General features: G+C 40.9%; 1 protein-coding gene across 6 annotated transcripts; it reads right to left on the bottom strand.

The window, feature by feature from the left end:
• Nucleotides 1–102: 102 nt before the first annotated feature.
• On the bottom strand, nucleotides 103–8,039 carry LOC130738523 (uncharacterized). Of its 6 annotated transcripts, XM_057590516.1 has the most exons (3): nucleotides 7,474–8,039; nucleotides 7,077–7,188; nucleotides 103–6,988 (listed from the first exon to the last, which is right to left on the bottom strand). In XM_057590516.1, exon 3 carries the CDS (start codon nucleotides 1,476–1,478, stop codon nucleotides 552–554), a length of 927 nt encoding a protein of 308 aa, XP_057446499.1. In that variant the 5' UTR covers nucleotides 1,479–6,988; nucleotides 7,077–7,188; nucleotides 7,474–8,039; the 3' UTR covers nucleotides 103–551. The 6 variants fall into 6 exon arrangements, with proteins under 6 accessions (XP_057446499.1, XP_057446498.1, XP_057446497.1 ...); XM_057590515.1 differs by lacking the exon at nucleotides 7,077–7,188 and having other exon boundaries at nucleotides 103–7,029; nucleotides 7,474–8,038; XM_057590514.1 differs by having other exon boundaries at nucleotides 103–7,188; nucleotides 7,474–8,037.
• Nucleotides 8,040–20,751: the final 12,712 nt, after the last annotated feature.

Below are 20,751 nucleotides of genomic sequence, written 5' to 3'. Positions count from 1 at the left end.
AAACCAAGCCTCGTCGAAAAATTGGCTAAGGTACATAAACCTAAACGTTGATAAAGCTCAGTAAATAACAACTTAAAAGTAATAACATAAATTGAACTGAAATAAAAACTTCATTAATGAAAAAGGAGGCGGGGGCAGAGCCCATTACAAGCATGAAATTAAAACGGGCCTCGCCCTACATCAAAAACAAAAAGAGAAAAACTTAGCAAGATCTTCGGCGTGGTTGGTGGTATCATGGCTCACATGAGCATCAGAACCTTTTTCATTTCTAGCATCATCATTGTCGCCTTGGCCTTGATCACCAACAGATTTGTCACGACCTTGGCGACCATCTCCGACTTGGTCTTGGCAATCACCAGAACCACCATGATCTTGATGATCATCCTCGCCTAGGTCTTGGTTACCATCATCATCTTCTTCTTCTTCTTCTTCTTCTTCTTCTTCTTCTTCTTCTTCTTCTTCTTCTTCTAGATCACTCTCAAAGGTGAACTTAGGAAGAAGATCAAGCGCAATGTCATGATCGCCAACCACCTGGCCATCCTTAATCTCTTTCAGATAACCAATTTGAGAAAGGTCAAAGTTAGGATCCACAACGTGAATTTGCTCCTTAGCGTTGATGAAACCTTCTGCAAATTGATACGAGGCGCGCCAAGGATAGACTCTTTAAGGCGGTCATATTTCCCCACCAACTTCTCACACTTCTCTTGAAGAATAGTATGCTTGGAGTTAATGGTATCCCTCAAAGACTTAGTCTTTTTAAGGAGCAGCTCAGAAGTGGCAAGCTCTTCAGTAAGCTTGGCGCACTTGTCTTCAGACTCTTGCAGGCTCTTTTTGTGCGCCTCCACATCAGCCTTCATGCGCTCATAACCAGCTTTGTACTCACTCGCTTTCTTTTCAAAGCGATGTTTGGCAGAGTAAAGAACTTTCACATAATTAACCAGGCCCGCCACATTGCTGGCGGTAGAAAGAGCATGATGAATGGCCAGAGAAGCGATGTTGGGGTCGCATTGTCCAACAGTGTCTTTGCTCAGGCGATTGTCAAAGGTCTGGTTCATAAAATCAAAACCATCAAAGTTGGGGTCAGTTAGATTAAGCAAGGCAGGGACAACATCGCCTGCAGCAGCGGCGCTTGAGCCAACCTGGGTAAAGGGAGTACTTGGGCGAACAACAGCAGAATGGGAATCTTTACGAGGGGGCGGGAGATTGTCATTTCCCTTCTTTTTCTCAGCAGTTTTGGTCTTCGGACTAAGATTGGCAGGATTCAATGTCGTCTGGTGCATAGCCTTACCACCAGAGCTCTTATCGGAAGCGCCTGAAGTTTTTTGACGCTTGGGATCTTTGGTAGCACCCGAATCAGAAGTGCCTTCCGGTTTTCTTTTCTTTTCTTCATCAGCGGCTATTTTTTTGGCTGCTTCAACCGCCTGAGCGAGGAACGCCTTCATTTTCTGTGGGCTGGCATCAAACTTGCCTTTTCCCATGGTAGCTGCACAAAGAATGGTACGAGTTAGGATGATGAAAGGGCGATAAGCGAAAGATAAACAAGGATTTTTAACTTACTAAAAAATTCATTTAGGGTGCCAGATTTGGACGCCTCAATCAAGTCATGACCGGAGAAAACAGGCAATGATTGAAGATAAGCTGCCACCCCTCGCTCGGAGTCATCCAACGCATCAGATGAAACAACAATCTTCCGACGAGGACTATTCATCCAATAGAAAGGAAAAAGGGGGCGATTTTGGGAGTCACGGAACAAATTATTTATTTCGGGCGACTCAGCAACCTTAAAAAAAAATTTATGCCACACCTTATGATGGCTTTTGAGGGCGGTAAAGCGACTCATTTTCTTACGAGCTAACAAGGGTACCCACTTAACGGAAGTGGGTTTCTTTGAAACTGACTTATAAAAAAAGAAAAAACAGAGGATAGGTGGGCGTGAAACTGAGATGTTCACACAAAATTTCAAAACAACGGATAAAACCCCAAGCATTGGGCTGGAGCTGACAGGGAGCCACATTCAAAAAAGTAAGAACATGACAGATAAAGGGGGAGAAAGGGAGTTTTATGTTTAGTTCAGTGAAGAAATAACCGTACACATAAAAGAAATCGGGCGAGTCATCTGACGTTACTTTTCTTAAAGTAACATAGTCATCTTCGCCGCAAGGAAGAACATTTAATGCCAGGTCATCATTTTTGGACGTGGCGGGATTTATTCGGGTAAAACCTTGGGCGGTCAATCGGTGAGAGTTGATACACCCAACACTACCCTAGATAGATTGAAGCAGACACTTGTCTTCAATCAAACTTATATTTGTTCGCCATTCAGGCGAGGATAAGCCATCATGATAGGATTGAACAGAGGTGGGAGACTCCTCAAGGGTGGAATCATTCCCAACGGTATGAGAATCAGAAAGAACCACAACAGATGAAAAGGATTCTTCATCTGCTGAGGGGGGAGATAGTTCAAAAGAAGAGGCACTGGCACTATTTGCGGATGTACTGGGAAAACACATGATAAAAAACCAAAGAAGAACAAAGGAAGATGAACAGAGGGAAGAAATTCGAGAAAGAAAGTAACAAAACAAGAGGAGCGTGCAAGGGACTCACCGGAGGAGGGATTAAAACGGGGAATGAAAACGTTGGGAAGAGGGAGACACCGCGCTATGACGACGGTCGGAGCAAGGGAGGATTCGTCGGAGTTCAAAGAGGAGAAAGTGAGAAAATCTTTGAAAGTAAAAAAGTGAAGAGAGGTAAAAGAGGTTTATAGGGGAAAAGAGGAGAGAGAATGAGTGGGGTAAGTAGCGAAGCGACGTGGGATTTAAAATTTTGAAAATTTTGAAAAAAGTGTGAAGTGAAAAGGCATCATAACATCCTAGGTTTCTACCAAACGAAGCAACTCCTCGAGACACACAAATGGAAACTGCATTCATTGCAAATGATGACGAATCCCGGGAAACGAGGATTGCGTGTGTCAGTGAAAAAGACTTGATTGACGTTTGAGAAAACGTGTTGGGCAAAAAGTGGCGACATATCAACAAACATAAAAAGTGGCGACATATCAAAAAGTGCGGAAAGTGGCGATATAACAACAAATGTGAAAGGGGCGATGTAGAATAACCAATACATTTACAACGACTTCACCAAAAATCACCCAACGAGTAATGAAGGCAGGCGATGAAATAGCATAATGAAGACATTTCGACTCAATCTATCTGAGCCTCATGTCTTGGGGGCATGTGGACTGGGCGGGATATAAAGACCTCCATGCCCGCCCAAAACAAGCAATCAGCTGGACGAAGGAAGACATTGCGGGAACTGGCGAAATACCGAGGATTCTCGCCCCCTTTAAGTGGTCCCGTAAGCCAGCTGGAAGATTCTCTTGGATTTGTCTTATGTGCATAGGGATTTGGGCCCTGGTTGTCAGGCCCAAATGTAGGAAAAGTCCATGTCATGACCATACCCCTCTATAAAAGGGAAAGTCATCACCTTGTACCACCAACTTTTATGACCATTAATGAGAATATTCCCTTTTATTACGTCTTTACTATTTTAGTGCTCTGCTAGGGTTAGCTTTTTGTACCTTTCTTACTTAAGCTTACCTTAGAACGCAACACATTGTTATAGTCAACAAAACTTATCATACAATTATTTAACGTTTGTTTAAGTTAAGTTTTATTAGTACAATGGTAACTATGGGTGAACAGCACAACAATGCGTAACATCAAAAATCTCCTCTTTTGTTGTGGTTTTAATCGCTGCTAAAGTGAACACTCAAAAAAGAAACATACTTTGGTCTGATTTAGGAAAACACAGCTTAGCTAAGCGCTTATGGTCATAAGCGCTTATGACATAAGCACTTATTCATAAGGTCTTTTAAAAAAATTATTGAAATAAATTGAGAATAAGCTATATATAAGCTCTTTTTCATAAGCTATCTTGAATAAATTATGAAAATAAGCTCAAAACAGCTTATGCTATCAAATAAGCTCTTTAACTTTTTCTTGTGCTACAATTTTCAAGTTGAAAACATCATAAAAGTTGTGTTTTTTTATCATATTGGGCGGACACCATTCTTTATGTTACTACAAATTAATATTCATTATTTGCTATTGTAAGATCAAGATTTGGTCATGTGGTACAACTCTATGTTTTGATAATAACAAGTATTTATTTGTGGATGAACAACTATGATACTCTAATGTTTGTCTTGAGTGTTTTGACAAACAGGTTCTGATTCTGACACCAGAAGATATATTCGTCAGAAGTTCTGAAGATCAGAAGATCTGAAGATCAGAGGATCTGAGGATCAGAGGTTCTGAAGATCAGAAGATCTGAAGATCAGAGGATCTGAGGATCAGAGGATCAGAAGCTCTGAGGGACCAGAGGCTCTGAAGGTCCAGAAGCTCTGAAGGTCCAGAAGCAGAAGTTACGAAAGTCAGAGGATCCAAGCATCCCTCTGACTCTGATCACCAAGCTTCACAAGTTCCAACACGAAGCATAACTCTGATCAGAAGTCAATGGTTAAAGGCAAATGTCTCTATCAAGAAGTACAAGAGCAGTGTACTATTCTGAAAAGCCTACCTACCAAAGTTCAGCCACAGCAGGTTCTGGAAGTTCCAGAAATGCCCTCCAACGGTCATATTCTCTCAACAGAAATATCCTTTGCACCTTGGACTATAAAAGGCTGAAGAAAAGAGAGAAAACAAAGAGCTGCAATACAAGAAAAGATTCAAGCCTCTACTTTCTTCATCTGTTCTTATTTAGTTTACACTCAGCTTATTTAGAAGCAAACCTTTGTAAACACCAACCTCAAACAGTTGTTTGATTTTCCTTAAGGGACCGGGTAGGTCAGTATCCTTAAGAAGACTAAGAGAGTGAATCTTAGTGGTGATTCCTTTAGGAGATCAAGGTTGATCGGATCCTAGAGAAGACTAAGAGAGTGAATCTTAGTGACAGCTAAGTCAGTGTATTGTTAGTCACTTGTAGGTTTCAAGTGCAGTTGTAACAATTATCTGATTAGTGGATTGCCTTCATTCTAAGAAGGAAGAAATCACCTTAACGGGTGGACTGGATTAGCTTGAGGGATTTATCAAGTGAACCAGGATAAAATACTTGTGTGCTTCTCTCTTCTCTCTATCTTTATCCGCTGCACCATCTATCTTAGAGAAACCGAAAAGATTTACTTTAAATCTTAAGGGGAAAGTTTTTATATTGAAAACGCTATTCAACCCCCCCCCCCCCTTTCTAGTCGTTTTTCACACCTTCAGCTATGACATGACATACACATGTTCTGTTTCTAGACAAATTTTTGGAGGCTCAAACTGCACACAACAAGCAAACATATCACCCTAAGATTGCATGGTCCACTTTAGACTGCTCTCAATGTTAAAAGAAGGTCAACATGTGCAACAAGCATAGTATTTGCAGGTGTTTATGTGATGTAATAAGAAGTTAGAAATACTAAGAAAATCAAGGTGTTTAAGTAACGAGTGTTTTTGCATTATTTGCAATTTATTTTTAATAACTGTTTCACATGGTCGTGACAGTCCACTGATAAATGTCTTTCAAGCAACAGGTAAAAACCATGACACATTTTATAATCAGTGACGGATCCAGAAATTTTAACTCGTGGGGGCAAAATATACATGTGAGTTTGTAAGATTAAAAAAACATAATACACTATTATTAAAAAAATTAAATACATCATAGAATTTTTTCATTCTTACACACACTTGAATTATTTTTTTCTCTATTTCAAATTTTTTAATTACCGAAGATGAAAATTAGCATAGAAATAAAAAATTTATGGTCATAGAACACCATATTTCTCATAAATATATTTTAACTACTAAAAAATCATAAATACATTCATTTCTAAAATCAAAATTTATTGTCCCAAAAGATAGCTCAAATGGTAAGAGATGATGACATATTGAGTTCAGAGGAAGAGGTATGGATATCAATAATTGGATGGTGTAATTTATTAATCAGATGTAAAATAATCAAAATTTATTACATAAATATAAGGTTTCAACACAACTATAAGTGAATTAAATGAAGATTTTTTTTATAAATATGGAAAAGGATAGAAAAATCAACATAACTTCTACTAAAATAATGATGTGAATGTTAAAAACAAATAGACCATAATACTATACAGACTACAGAGAAAGGGAAAAAAGATAAATTAGAATATTTAACACAAATGTAGATAAATTTTAAATTTTTAATGGTATTCAATGTATAATATACGTACAAAGTCATGGGGCACATTTTCTTTACTATAAGTCATGGGAGCAACTTTTTTATGGTGGGGGCAATTTAGCAATTAGCATTGTAATTTATAACTAAGTAATATGTTTTTGTTTCAAATCAAACAAGTAAATTTTGAAATTGAAAATCAGGTGGGGGCATTTGACCCCATAGGCTTGTACATCTATGACATGACATACACATGTTCTGTTTCTAGACAAATTTTTGGAGGCTCAAACTGCACACAACAAGCAAACATATCACCCTAAGATTGCATGGTCCACTTTAGACTGCTCTCAATGTTAAAAGAAGGTCAACATGTGCAACAAGCATAGTATTTGCAGGTGTTTATGTGATGTAATAAGAAGTTAGAAATACTAAGAAAATCAAGGTGTTTAAGTAACGAGAGTTTTTGCATTATTTGCAATTTATTTTTAATAACTGTTTCACATGGTCGTGACAGTCCACTGATAAATGTCTTTCAAGCAACAGGTAAAAACCATGACACATTTTATAATACTAACAAATATTTCATCTAGCACCGTTTTGATATCTTCCTGAAGTACATGCCAAAGAGATTTAATGAATTTGAAATTGTAATCGTCTTAATTGTTTTGGGCTTTTATCTCCATCAAATTCCCAAATTGCATCCTTCCTCCAAATCAAAATCCAGTATTAACAGCTCATGATCCTTGTGAGTTAACTGGCTAAAAGGAATTCTGTTGAGTATAACGTTGATCTACATTGAGTCTCAGCCCCAGTTTCCATCAAAATGTAGTTCTAAGTCAAAGAAAATGAAATAACAACATGTAATTAATGTTGTATACCTACAAGGACTTCATGTTCAAAATTTCAAATCCTTCATCTCACTTCTCTGATATTTGTCCTGGACGTCTGTGTCAGCAAGCCAATTTCGCTGAATTTTTCACACTACGTACTCTGTCAAAGTATACATACTTATGTTCTCCAACAAATTATAAAAAATATGAAAAACTTCTGATGAGTTCAACTTCAAAAAGAAAGGGACATTTTGTACCGTGTTCAATCTCTAGTCAAAGTTTTAATTTCTGGTAGCGCTGCCTTCATAATTCATATTAAAATTATGGGAAACTTACATATAAATGTGACTGATACAGATGCAGAAATGACTCAAATGAGTTAATGTTGTAAATAACCCATAGTTTAAAACTTAACTTCCATATCAACCAAGTTTTGATCACTTACCCTGGAAAAACACCATAAAGTTGCACTAAATATCATAGCTCTGTACACAAGGCTTCATCAGAGCTTTAAATTGGAATCTAGGCTGTAGTTGCATTGGAGAATTGCAAACAAATACAAGTTGATCCAGCTGCAATCACAGCTGCGCGATATTGGTGTGAAATTTTCAAAACTGTTTACTTTGCGGCCGCAAATGTGGCTGCGGATTGTAAAATAATTTTGCCTAATTGCAGTACTTACATGAGAAGAAGAGAGCCCAACATAGCCAAGGACAACTTGTCGGAGTGATAGATAAGAAAATCAATGAACATGAGTTAACTCCTGGCCTCCTGCTCCGGCAAGTCATCCTTGGCTGCACTATGCTCTCTGCCTCTTCATGCAAGTTCTTCTTAGGAGGCTATGCTGCTTGTAGTTCTGCTTCAAGTGATACATATTGCAGCTAGTTCACCAAGGCTTCTATAGAATTACATGTATATATAATAAGGTTCTACTAACCTCTAGTGTGATAGCATACACAATAATGTAGATTCACCAAAGTTCTAAAAAGGAGCAAGTGGCCTTACTTGCCAACCAAATGCCAGAAAGTCACACCGACGGACTGCCACATTTTCAAGTTCATCCAAAAACATACTTCAATTGGTATAGCAAATAGGGGACCAATTCAACAAGTGTTGGTCCCACTTTCTTCCTCTTTCTGTGTCATCCATATCATGTGGGTTATGGGAGAAAGAAATGATAGGAATCTATCATTTTCCTTTGTGTCGGATGATGGAGACTTTTACCATCTCCAAGCATGTATATGGCTTGTAGTTAGTTTCTCATAGCTAATCTCGCCTACATGAAAATGTTATGAGCATAGGTTTTGACAATGACGTACACAAAATGAAAATATTGGTAGCTCAAGTGAAGGTTTTTTGGCAAATAAGTTTTTATTAACATTTCTTACACCAAGTGGGAGAAACATTCCTCACACCAAGAGGGAGAAAGAAGTAAATAGAGAAAGAGAGTAAAGTTGTACATCGGTCGTCTCGAGCCAAAATAGTCTGTTTTATCAAGTGAAAAACATTAAACACCAGACTCGCCACCGACCAATTAGTGGCTACGGGTTGTTTCGATTCGGTTTACACGAATCACGGTTTTGTTAGTTGAGTTCATACGAGTTATTAATCCAAAAAAAATCATAAAAAAAAGTAAAAGATGACACTAAGAAGTTGGCTCCGCCTTGACGGTGCATGATAGTGACATAGAATGACTACTTGGACGGACCTCACTCATCTGATTGAAGGAAGTCTTAGACAAAACCTCACTAGCCTTCAAGGACACATTCAGATTTATGATTGCTACAGAGAAGAGAAATGTTTGAGGGAGGAGGCAAGTTAGGCAACAAAGTTAGTAGTGGTGGTAATGTGAAGTTGTGAGCCATTTAGATGGGTTTGAGGGAAGAGATGTCAATTAGTAGGTTCCGGTCGGACACAGGCCAAAATTATCGGTTTTGTCGGGTGAGTAACATCAAAACACCAGGCTCGCCTTCGACTGATTAGTTACTACGGGTTGTTCGTATTCAATTTCTCGGGTGACGATTTTGTCGGGTGAATCGGGTTTCAGTCAGTAGTGATTTTTTCGGCAGCCCTAAAGGAGTGAAATGATAGGTGAAGTGATAGAAAAATATGAAAGTGATAGAAAGAGAAAAGTGACTAAAAATGAGATCGAAGAAAGAGAAAAATGTGAAAGAACCTAAACTCTTTTTTGGCCGATAGTAATAATAATAATTATAAGTAGACCTTGTGTTTCTGCAGCCGCTGGTCGACAGGACCACCTCTAAATATGAAAAGTAAAAAATGAAAAATACGTTTAGCGGATGTTTTTAACCTCATGTACTAATAAAATATCTAATTTTATGTGCCAGTCTGTTGAACTAAAATCATTAACGCCACGATTCTCGACATCAATGTTGGAAAGGCGGTTGCTCGACAGAAAGGACTATGGTAAGACTTGTGGCTCAGCACGTGGCGTCCCCCAAAGACAAGTTAGTAAAGGCCACATCTCGACAAACTCAGCAGATGGAGGAACTTCGACAAACTCAACGGAAGAAGCAGTTACCGAGTGATGGGCAATTATCAGCACGTGCGTGTACCCACGATGCCACGAATGGCAACGGTTACCCACGACTCAAGACCGCCCACGTTGCAATTAAAATCACGTGCTCAGAATCTCCGGTTGAACGTGGGGTAAGGCGCCAAAATTCAAACCCACGAAGCCCATACACACTGAAGAAAAACCGCCAAGAACGTGGAGGAAGAGAGAGCGCTATAAATAGAAGAAGCAGCATCAGAAAAAGGGTTCCCAACTCAACTCTGAAAAATTCACTAAAAAGCTCTAATGTCCGCATCAATGAGACTCAAGGAGCAAGACATGATGATGGAGGAGTATGTTGCAGAACCAAATGTTTATCTTTCTTGCATTTAAGCTTGTAGCGTCGCTTGTTAATTTTATTAGTCCCGTTGCTTAATTTCTTGTCGAAATTCACGTTCCCTGCAGTTCTCTTTTCACTTTGTTGCACTTTGATCTTCATGTAATTGATCCGTGTTTAATGAAATCCAGTTTCTTTTGAATCGTGCATTGTTGTCGAAAAATATCAACTCACACACAACACTTTGGCAAGACGTTTTCCCAAAAGGACCCCGAATTTAAACTTCCTTTAGTCGAACTAAGAGGATATTTGTTTACCAAAAACCACCGTAAACAAATTGGCACGCCCAGTGGGACCGTTTTTGTGAAAACTAAGTTTTACAGAAGCGTTTTGTGTGTTTGGTTTATTGCATGCTATTTGGTATTTGTTACTTGCCTTGATTGTGATTTACGTTTTATATGCACCTGAGAAGTGGTAAGATTGTAAGTATGGCAAGCAATCGAGGACGAACCTCCCCCCAAGGGTCTAACGTGGGCAATCAGGGCAGCCCCGGGGGAAGTAGCGGTAACAATAATGAAGAAGTATCTACTGGGATGGGGCCTGGCACCACTATGCCAACCCAGAACGTGGCAATTTCTGCAGTTGCGGAAATGCCTGTATCTACATCAGTGCAGGCACAAATTGTTCCAACGGTTACAAGGGAAGACATGCCTTATGGTATGCCTGCATCTATAATGCAGGGCATACAGGGCACGTACTCGACGCTCCCCGAGAATGTTCCCCCATTTAGCATACCCCCCTTTGGGGCAAATGGGACAATGCTGAACTTAGGAAGTCGAGTTAGTCCTCCTGGCCCTACCCCTGGGCCCAGTTCGCAAATTTATTTGTCCACAGGTATGAACTCTGGTTCACTTCAAGCCATTAGGCAGCAAGTGGATGATAGCAACCATGAGATGGTTAACATGTTATCTCGACAGATAGGTGAAATAATTAACCCCGTGCTCCAAAATAATAATGCCAATAATCAGCATTTGGCACGTCAGATGGATCGTTTGGCTTCATCCCTGGGGGCACCAGTCGAAATCCAACCGGCACTAGGGGTTAATCAAATCCCATTGCCTAACCATGTCCCCGCTCCTGTGCGCTATCAAGCGCCACAACACCAAAACATGGGGGCAAACCCTTTGTTTGGGGGAAACGAAGCAGTGCAACCACCACTGCAAAATGTGTATATGGTGAACAGGGATGAGCACGCTGATGGTGTGCTGGAGAGAATTCGACACCAAAACGCTGGGGGGCAACAAAATGTTGCTGCTGTGGTGGAACAATTGTTGAACCAACACGGCTTCAACGTGGGTTTCGCGAATAGACCCCATTTTGTGTCGGCCTTTACAGAAGAAGTTCTCGAATCTAAGCTTCCTCGAGGCTGGAAGGTCCCCAAGTTCACCAAGTTCTCTGGGGACTCCGGAGAGTCTACAGTAGAGCACATAGCCAGGTACCAGATTGAAGCAGGGGACTTAGCCATCAATGAAAATTTAAAAATGAAGTACTTCCCAAGTTCTTTAACTAAGAATGCGTTCACCTGGTTCACCACCCTTGCCCCAAGGTCAGTCCATACATGAGCTCAATTGGAAAGAATTTTCCACGAACAATTCTTTAGAGGAGAGTGCAAGGTGAGCTTAAAGGATTTGGCTAGTGTCAAAAGAAAGACAGCAGAGTCCATTGATGATTACTTAAACAGGTTTAGGATGCTTAAATCTCGATGTTTCACTCATGTCCCTGAACATGAACTAGTTGTCTTAGCCGCTGGAGGTCTAGAGTATTCTATTAGAAAGAAAATCGATACTCAATATATTCGAGATATGTCCCTACTCGCAGACAGAGTGAGACACATCGAATTACTAAAGGCTGAGAAGTCTGAAGAAAAGGCCAAGACCACTAAGTGGCCAAAGAAAGAAAAAGTAGCGTACATAGACGCTAATCCAGTGTGTCAAAGTCCGTGTATTTATCGAGAAGTCCCTGCAGACGTCAACATAAATGATGTCAATCTGGCTGAGCTCCAGCCAGGCGATCCTTACGTTTGTAAAGCATTGAGACCATATGAAAACAAACTTGGGGAAGAAAACCCCAAGAACACCATTCCTGCTGTGAAAACTTATACTTTTGATGTGACCAAATGTGATGCAATTTATGATATACTTGTGTCCGATGGTTTGCTTGTGGTCCCTAAAGACCAAAAGCTTCCTTCTCCTGAACAAAGGAAAGGGAAGAAATATTGTAAGTATCATAACTTTTTTGGTCATTGGACCTCACAGTGTGTTCGTTTCAGGGATCTTGTGCAGGGGGCATTGGATTCAGGGAGACTCAAGTATGATGAGAAAGCTAAAGGCCAAATGAAGATTGACTCTGATCCGTTGCAGGTAGCTGAGGCCAACTATGTGGAACCTTTCTATATTGGTATGGTCGATATTTCTGGAAAGTTAGATCTGGGCCTGACACTCGGGGAAGCAAAGGAGGAAGACACTGCTGTCGAGGAACCAGAGGTCGAGAAAGAGGTGAGCTTAGATAAAGTTTACCCCAAGGCCGGAGAAACTCTTGTTGAGTTTTTATCCCAGAGCAAAGATGGCGAGAAAGAAGTCATGTTGTGCCCTCGATGCAGTGCCGTCTTCGACAAGTCTGCAGCCAAAGCCTACCAAGATTCTGAAATGAAAAAACATTATCAAAAGAAGACGCCTGTGTCTAGAAGGTTGAAATATCCCCACGAGGAGTGGGTTGAGAGGGGCCAGGAACTCGACGGCCACAAAGGCCAGAAGTTAAGAGGCAAGGACAAAACTTACGTCCCTGATGCTGGATTACCAAAAAACCAATGGTTCATGCCAGCACCTCCAAGGCCAAAACAACACCAAAAGTGGCAGAAAATCGACTTGGGCCAGGGATCCTCTTACATCAACAATTCCCGTGTGTCGCGAAGCTACTCCTACGGTTCCGGGAATTACTATGCTCCTGAACAAATGACCAGAACCCAGTTCAGACGTTTCCTTAGGAAAAGGAAAGCTGAAAGGGAAAGAGGTGGCAAATTTCGTTCACTATGGGACATAAAGCCAGAAGACAACCCTAGCAATGAACCTAGTGTGGCGTCGATTATCAATCAGCTGGACCACGCCATCAAACAAGGAACAACTGTGCCACCAAACCCGGCCAAGGAAAAGGGGAAAGATGTTGTTGAAGATGAGGATGAAGACATGCTCGAAGATTTCGATGACAGTGATGGAGAAGACCTCAACATCATCTGCATAGTGTCTATCTTGCCTGCTGAATTCGATAGAATCTCAGAGGTTACAGAAAGCGAGGAAGACTACTATGTCGAAGAAGAGCCAGATGATAACCCTTTGTGTTACTACGTGATGCAAAAAGGGTCTGTCGAAGATGAGAGAGCTATTTTCAGAGGCCAACAGAACAGATGAAGAGCCACTTGAAGCCACTATTCGTCTGGGCTAAAGTCGAAGAGAAAGGAGTGAACAAAGTCCTTGTCGACGGAGGAGTTGCAATCAATCTGATGCCTAAGTTTATGCTCAAAAAGTTGGGCAAAACTGAAGCAGACCTAATCCCCCATGATATGGTACTTTCCGATTATGAAGGAAAGACGGGCTCTTCCTTGGGGGCAATCATGCTGAACATAACCGTAGGAACGGTGGCCCGCTCCACATTATTCATTGTGGTCCCTTCAAAGGCCAATTACAATTTGCTGCTGGGGAGAGAATGGATTCATGGCGTGGGAGCAGTACCCTCAACTTTGCACCAACGTATATCCATTTGGAAATCGGATGGGGTCGTCGAAAATGTACAGGCAGATCAAAGCTACTATTTAGCAGAGACAGGTTACGTTGGCAAGAAGAATTTCGAGAAGAGCTTAGCCACAATTGCTCCTTTGGACACAGTGGCCAATCAATATTTCAATCCATACTTAGAGTATTCAGTGACATTGGATCCCATCCGGGGGTTGAACCTCAATGAAGCTTGCAAACCTGATGCTATGAGTGGATGGCACAGCGATGAAGAAAAAGATGCCACTACTGAGTGGCAAAATAATGGTAAAGATGATTAATTCGAGCATAGCTCGAATTTCGGCTTACGCAGCCGAAAACAAAATAAGAACGGCCTTAGAGGCCGCAAGAATGGCCAAAGAAATGGTTATTGATGAAGCTACCGATGTCTCAATTCTGCCTGTCGAGATGACACTTCAGGATGAGGCAACAACAAAAAAGGATAACACGTGCTTGGAAGAAGACGAGCAAAGCATCGAAGAATTTGAAGATCTCCGCAACTTGAGGTTAGATTGCATCTATGATGATAGCCCATTGGGTTTCGAGAAACCAGCGATCGAGGCTCCCAAGAAAATGGAAGCACAGGATCCTTTGGAAGAAGTAGATTTGGGTGACGGCCCAGAGAAGAAGCCAACATACATCAGTGCTCTTATTGACCCAGAGTTAAAGGACAGGATGGTGAAATTACTCAAAGAATTCAAAGACTGTTTCGCTTGGGATTATGATGAAATGCCAGGACTTAGTCGAGAACTCGTGGAATTGCAGTTACCCATCAAGGAAGACAAGAAACCAGTCAAGCAATTACCCAGGAGGTTCCATCCAGATGTGTTGGTAAAAATCAAGGAAGAAATCGAAAGGCTCCTTAAGTGCAAATTCATCAGAACGGCTCGATATGTGGATTGGTTAGCCAACGTGGTCCCGGTGATCAAGAAGAATGGAAAAATGAGAGTTTGCATTGACTTTCGAGATCTTAATGCTGCCACTCCAAAAGATGAATATCACATGCCCATTGCTGAGATGATGGTGGATTCAGCTGCTGGTCACGAATACTTAAGCTTGTTGGATGGTTATTCAGGCTACAACCAAATCTTCATAGCAGAAGAGGATGTGTCGAAGACAGCTTTTCGATGTCCTGGTGCCTTGGGGACATATGAGTGGGTGGTCATGCCATTTGGGTTGAAAAACGCTGGCGCGACTTACCAAAGGGATGACCATTTATTGCATCTAAGGAAGTCCTTTGAGAGGATGAGAAAATATGGCTTAAAGATGAACCCTCTTAAATGTGCCTTTGGTGTTATTGCAGGTGATTTTTTGGGTTTTGTGGTGCATAAAAAGGGCATCGAGATCAACAAAAACAAAGCTAAAGCCATTCTCGACACCAGTCCACCAACCAGCAAGAAACAACTGCAGTCGTTATTGGGAAAGATTAGCTTCCTGAGGAGATTCATTACCAACCTCAGCGAGAAGACCAAATCATTTTCCTCACTTCTTCGACTTAAGAAAGAAGATGTGTTCCGCTGGGAAGCAGAGCATCAAAAAGCATTTAATGAACTCAAAGAGTACTTATCCAACCCACCTGTGATGGTACCACCTGTAAGAGGGAGGCCAATGAAGCTGTATATCTCTGCCACAGATGAAACCATTGGAAGCATGCTGGCTCAAGAAGATGAAGAGGGCAACGAAAGGGCCATATTTTACTGAAGTAGAGTGTTGAATGGCGCAGAAACTCGATACACTATGATCGAGAAATTGAACTTATGCTTGTACTTCTCCTGTGTAAAGCTGAAATATTATATAAAGCCAATTGATGTAATGGTTTTTTCTCATTATGATATAATAAAGCACATGTTATCCAAACCTATCTTGCACAGTCAAATTGGTAAATGGGCTTTGGCCGTAACCGAATATTCACTAACTTATGCCCCATTAAAAGCAATCAAGGGGCAATCAGTTGCCGATTTCTTGGCGGATCACACTTTTCCTAAAGAAATCGTAACTTATGTGGGCATCCAACCTTGGAAGCTATTTTTCGACGGTTCCAGCCATAAAAATGGAACTAGAATCGGAATGTTCATAGTGTCCCCAGGGGGCATCCCCACTAAATTCAAATTTAGGATTAAGAGTAATTGCTCGAATAATGAGGCTGAGTATGAGGCGTTGATATCAGGCCTCGAGATCTTGATAGCCCTTGGGGCAAAGAATGTTGTCATAAAAGGAGATTCTGAGTTGGTGATAAAGCAACTTACCAAGGAATACAAATGCGTTAGTGAGAATTTAGCTAGATATTACGTGAAAGCGAGTAATTTGTTGGCTAAATTCGACGAGGCCGGAATAGGCCACGTTCCCAGAATAGACAATCAAGAGGCCAATGAATTGGCACAGATCGCGTCAGGGTACATGGTTGATAAATTTAGGCTGAAAGAACTCATTGAAGTCAAAGAAAAATTAAACCCCTCTGATCTCGACATTTTGGTCATTAACAATGTGGTACCTAATGATTGGAGAAAGCCAATTGTCGATTATTTGCAAAATCCTGTGGGCACCACTGATAGAAAAACAAAGTACAGGGCGATGAACTATGTCGTCATGGGAAACGAGCTATTCAAGAAGAATGTCGACGGAACACTACTGAAGTGTTTAAGCGAAGATGAAGCGTTCATAGCAATCTCGGCTGTTCACGATGGGTTATGTGGTTCCCATCAGGCAGGAATCAAGATGAAGTGGATCTTATTTCGACAAGGGATGTATTGGCCTACTATCATGAAGGATTGCATGAAGTATGCAAAGGGATGCCAAGATTTCCAGAGACATGCAGGGATACAACATGTGCCAGCAAGTGAACTGCATTCGATCATTAAACCATGACCATTCAGGGGGTGGGCTTTAGACCTAATCGGCGAGATTAACCCATCTTCTTCTAGGAATCATAGGTATATAATAGTGGACATAGACTACTTTACCAAGTGGGTAGAGGCGATTCCTCTACAAAACGTTACCCAAGACACAGTGATCGATTTCATTCAGAATCACATAGTATACCGTTTCGGGTTACATGAATCACTCACTACAGACCAAGGCACAGTATTTGTAGGTCAAAAAGTGGCATCATTCGCGGAATCTTGGGGTATAAAACTCCTAACCTCGACTCCTTATTATGCTCAGGCGAATGGCCAGGTAGAAGCGGCCAACAAAACATTAATCTCCTTGATTAAGAAACACGTTGGTCGAAAACCTAAAAGCTGGCATCAAACTTTGGGCCAAGTGCTTTGGGCGTACAGGAATTCACCTAAGGAAGCTACCGGGGCAACACCATTTCGACTAGCGTATGGCCAAGAAGCAGTGCTGCCAGCAGAAGTGTATTTGCAGTCATGTAGAATCCAAAGGCAAGAGGAAATTCCAAGCGAAGACTATTGGAATATGATGCTTGATGAGTTAGTCAATCTCGACGAAGAAAGATTATTGGCGTTGGATATCCTTACCAGGCAAAAGGACCGCATTGCTAGAGCTTACAATAAAAAGGTTAGAGTTAAATCTTTTATGCCTGGCGATTACGTGTGGAAGGTTATTTTGCCGGTTGATAAAAAAGACAAACGTTATGGAAAATGGGCTCCAAACTGGGAAGGCCCTTTCAAAATCGAGACAGTGCTCCCCGGTAACGCTTATTCGATTAAAGAGTTAGGGGGTAAAACTCGACAAATGACAATAAATGGCAAGTACTTAAAAGTGTATAAGCCAATGTTGCATGAAGTAAACATCGAATAAGGAAAATGAGGAAAAGATTGCCAAAATCGAATGTTTTATTAATTAAAAATGAAACATTACAAATATGGCAAAAAATTCTAAAAAGGAGGGTTGGCCCTATAACTATTATATTTAGCCCTTAGAGGCTCCATGCGCCTCAGTACATCTTCTTGCTGGGCTTCCAGTCGCGATTTTTCCTGTCGAAGATCCAGCTCCTCGCGGGCGGTAGTGGAAAGCTTGTCAACCAAGACTTTCAGAGCTCCCACACTCTCCTCAGGGTCCACTTGATTCAGAGCAGCCCTCAACTCGTCAAACTCCTCCATCTTCTCATTAATTTGGTGTTCAGCAAAGAACACTCGAGCAGGAAATTCCCGTTGTTCTTCATACAGAGGCACTGCTTCATTCAGGAGTTCCAGGAACTCCAGGAGACGAGTTTTCACGGAAGCAATGATATTCCGCTGCAGAAGTTGGTTGATGAGCCCAGTAAGCTCTTCAGCCTAGGAGATAGAAGAATGTAGCTCCCAAAACAAATCCTGATCAAAGGCCAAACTCCGGATTTGATTAAGAAGACGACGGCTGGCCATAGTTAAAGGAGTATGTGGAAACGGGAAGGAAATTCTGGAGAAGTTACTGAAAAGAAGTAAGGAGGAGTTTGAAGAAGTTACTGAAGAGTATTAACAAAGAACGCTCTATTTATAGGATAACAACAAAGGATTACATTAATTAATGACGATCAGTTGCCAACTCTTCATCTTATGGTTACAGGCCACGTAGATTACCACTACCATCGTAAATAACTTTGGCCTTTAATGGACAAAGACTTTCACTGAATCAAGAAAACGTGGTAAAAGACTGCAATAAATTGGCCTATTTCCCAGAAATCAAACGACGACGGTATAAATAATGCGTTGAAGTTTGAACGGTGCAACAATAATAGGCAGCCGTTGAGGAGTAAAAGCATAAATGTGTTGCAGGAAAACGAAGAGGTTTGGCAGATTAAAGGTTAGATTATATAGCCCAAAAGTCAAGTGCCAAAAACATTGTCGAAATAAGTACATGAAATTTGGCATCAAAAGCCATGATCAAAATAATGTCATCATTACAAACTGACAAATGAAAAGAGAAATCCTAGAGTTGAGACTTGAAAGAACTCAAGCGGTCAGCAAAGGTGGCAATCTTGGCTTCGAGATCCCTCTTGACAGCCTGATCAACTTCCAAATCCTTGATAACCTCCTTCGTCGAGATGATCAGAGCCTTGGATTCCTTAGTGAGTGCATCTAGCTGAGTCTTCACAGCAGGGCCTTCCTCGACCAAATCAGCTCGTTTCTTCTCCAACTTGGCAATCTCTCGACGCAGCTCCTCAAGTTTAGTGTCGACATCAGAAATTTCATCTGCGATTAAAACCTTCCTAGCAGTGAACTTCTTGAAGTCCTCTTTCATCGCCACAATCTGAGCTTTACCAGAAGAGACTTTGGCTTCCTTGAGGCTAACAGCTTGGCCCACATCCTTGGCTTGATGGAAAGTGGCTAAGGCATCCGTCAAAAATGATTGAAGGTTGGCCAAAGCGGCAGCCTGGTGAGAATCAAGCTTTTGACCAAGCAGGAAGATAAGCAATGAAGGTATGAAAAACGGTAGAAAGGGGGGGTTTGAATAACGTTTTCAGTACAAAAACTACCACCTTAAAGATTTTAACAAATCTTTTCGAGAACTAAGTGCAAAAGATAGAGATAGAAAAGCACACAAGAATTTTATCCTGGTTCACTTGATAAATCACTCAAGCTACTCCAGTCCACCCGTTAAGGTGATTTCTTCCTTCTTAGAATGAAGGCAATCCACTAATCAGGTAAGAGTTACAACTGCACTTGAAACCTACAAGTGACTAACAATTACACTGACTTAGCTCACACTAAGATTCACTCTCTTAGTCTTCTCTAGGATCCGATCAACCTTGATCTCCTAAAGGAAAATCAAACAACTGTTTGAGGTTGGTGTTTACAAGGGTTTGCTTCTGAATAAGCTGAGTGTAAACTAAAATAAATTACAAGATGAAAGAAAGCTTAGAATATATCTTGCGCGTGTGTATTGCTTCTTGTATATTTTTTTTTCTTCTTCTTGTTCGCCGCTTCTTTCAATCTTCAGCCTCTATATATACTCCAAGGATTAGGGTTGAGCGTTGCATGGAAATGCTACCGTTGGAGGGCAGTTCTGGAAAATCCAGCTTCTGCTGTGGCTGAGAACGTTAGGTAGGTCGTCAGGAAGGTACACTTGCTTTTGTACTTGGATAGCGACTTGACCTTTTAACCTAGGAGACTTCTGATCAGAGGAATGCTTCGTATTGGAACTTGTGAAGCCGGTTGATCAGAGTCAGAGGGATAGCACAGATCCTCTGACCATTGTATCTTCTGATTCTGAACTCAGAGGGAAGAACATGGCCTTCAGAGTTTCTTGCTTCTGGACTTCAGAGTTTCCACTATTCAGCTTCTGGATCTTCAGAGTCTTCTACACCATCGGAACATCTGAACCTTCAGTGTTTCTTGGTTGTCAGAACTTCTGGATCATCAGAGCTTCTAGCGACTGAGTCCTCATCAGAGTTTGTATAGCTTCAGATCTTCTGAAGCTTTTCCACTGTTCATACTGAACATGGTGAATGCGAAAGCGTTGCTTGGGTTACCCTTTATACACAGTGCTTCTGATTTGTGTGAAATTGAGTCAGGGTCAGAGCCTGTAAATAGCACACTCAGAAAAACACGTTAGAGTACCACAATTGTTCATATCAAAAGGTTAACTTGTAATCATCAAAACATAGAGTTGTACTACTAGATCAAAACTTGATCTTACAATCTCCCCCTTTTTGATGATGACAAAACTAAGATTTTTGATGAACAATTCTTAAACATTAAACTGAATTCACTCAGAGTTTAGAGATATAAAATAAGACTTATCCTGATGTGAATAGTTTATCTTGCTCATTCTGAATTCAAGTCACTGCTTGATTCTGAGCTTAGCTCCCCCTGAATCTAATACTTGATGAAAACGTTAGTAAAGTCTAGATTCTGAGCTAAATCATATAAGAGTTCAGAGTGAAAAGCTTATGACATAGATGAAAAACGAATAATCAGAGCGCATAAGTGATCAGAGTCATGGACAAGGTATCAGAGTCTTGGGTATCAGAGTCAACTTAGAATCACTTCAGAAGAAGTGAAATGTATTCCTTGTATTTGCCCAGTGACACATCTATGGTCATGAAGGTGGAACTCTTAAAATCTCCAAAAGAAAAATAAGTCACACTAACACATCTTACACATC

Source organism: Lotus japonicus, chromosome 2 (assembly GCF_012489685.1).
Source record: "Lotus japonicus ecotype B-129 chromosome 2, LjGifu_v1.2".
NCBI lineage: Eukaryota > Viridiplantae > Streptophyta > Magnoliopsida > Fabales > Fabaceae > Lotus > Lotus japonicus.
The sequence above is the reverse complement of the archived record's forward strand: the minus strand, read 5'-3'. Positions and strand labels throughout refer to the sequence as shown.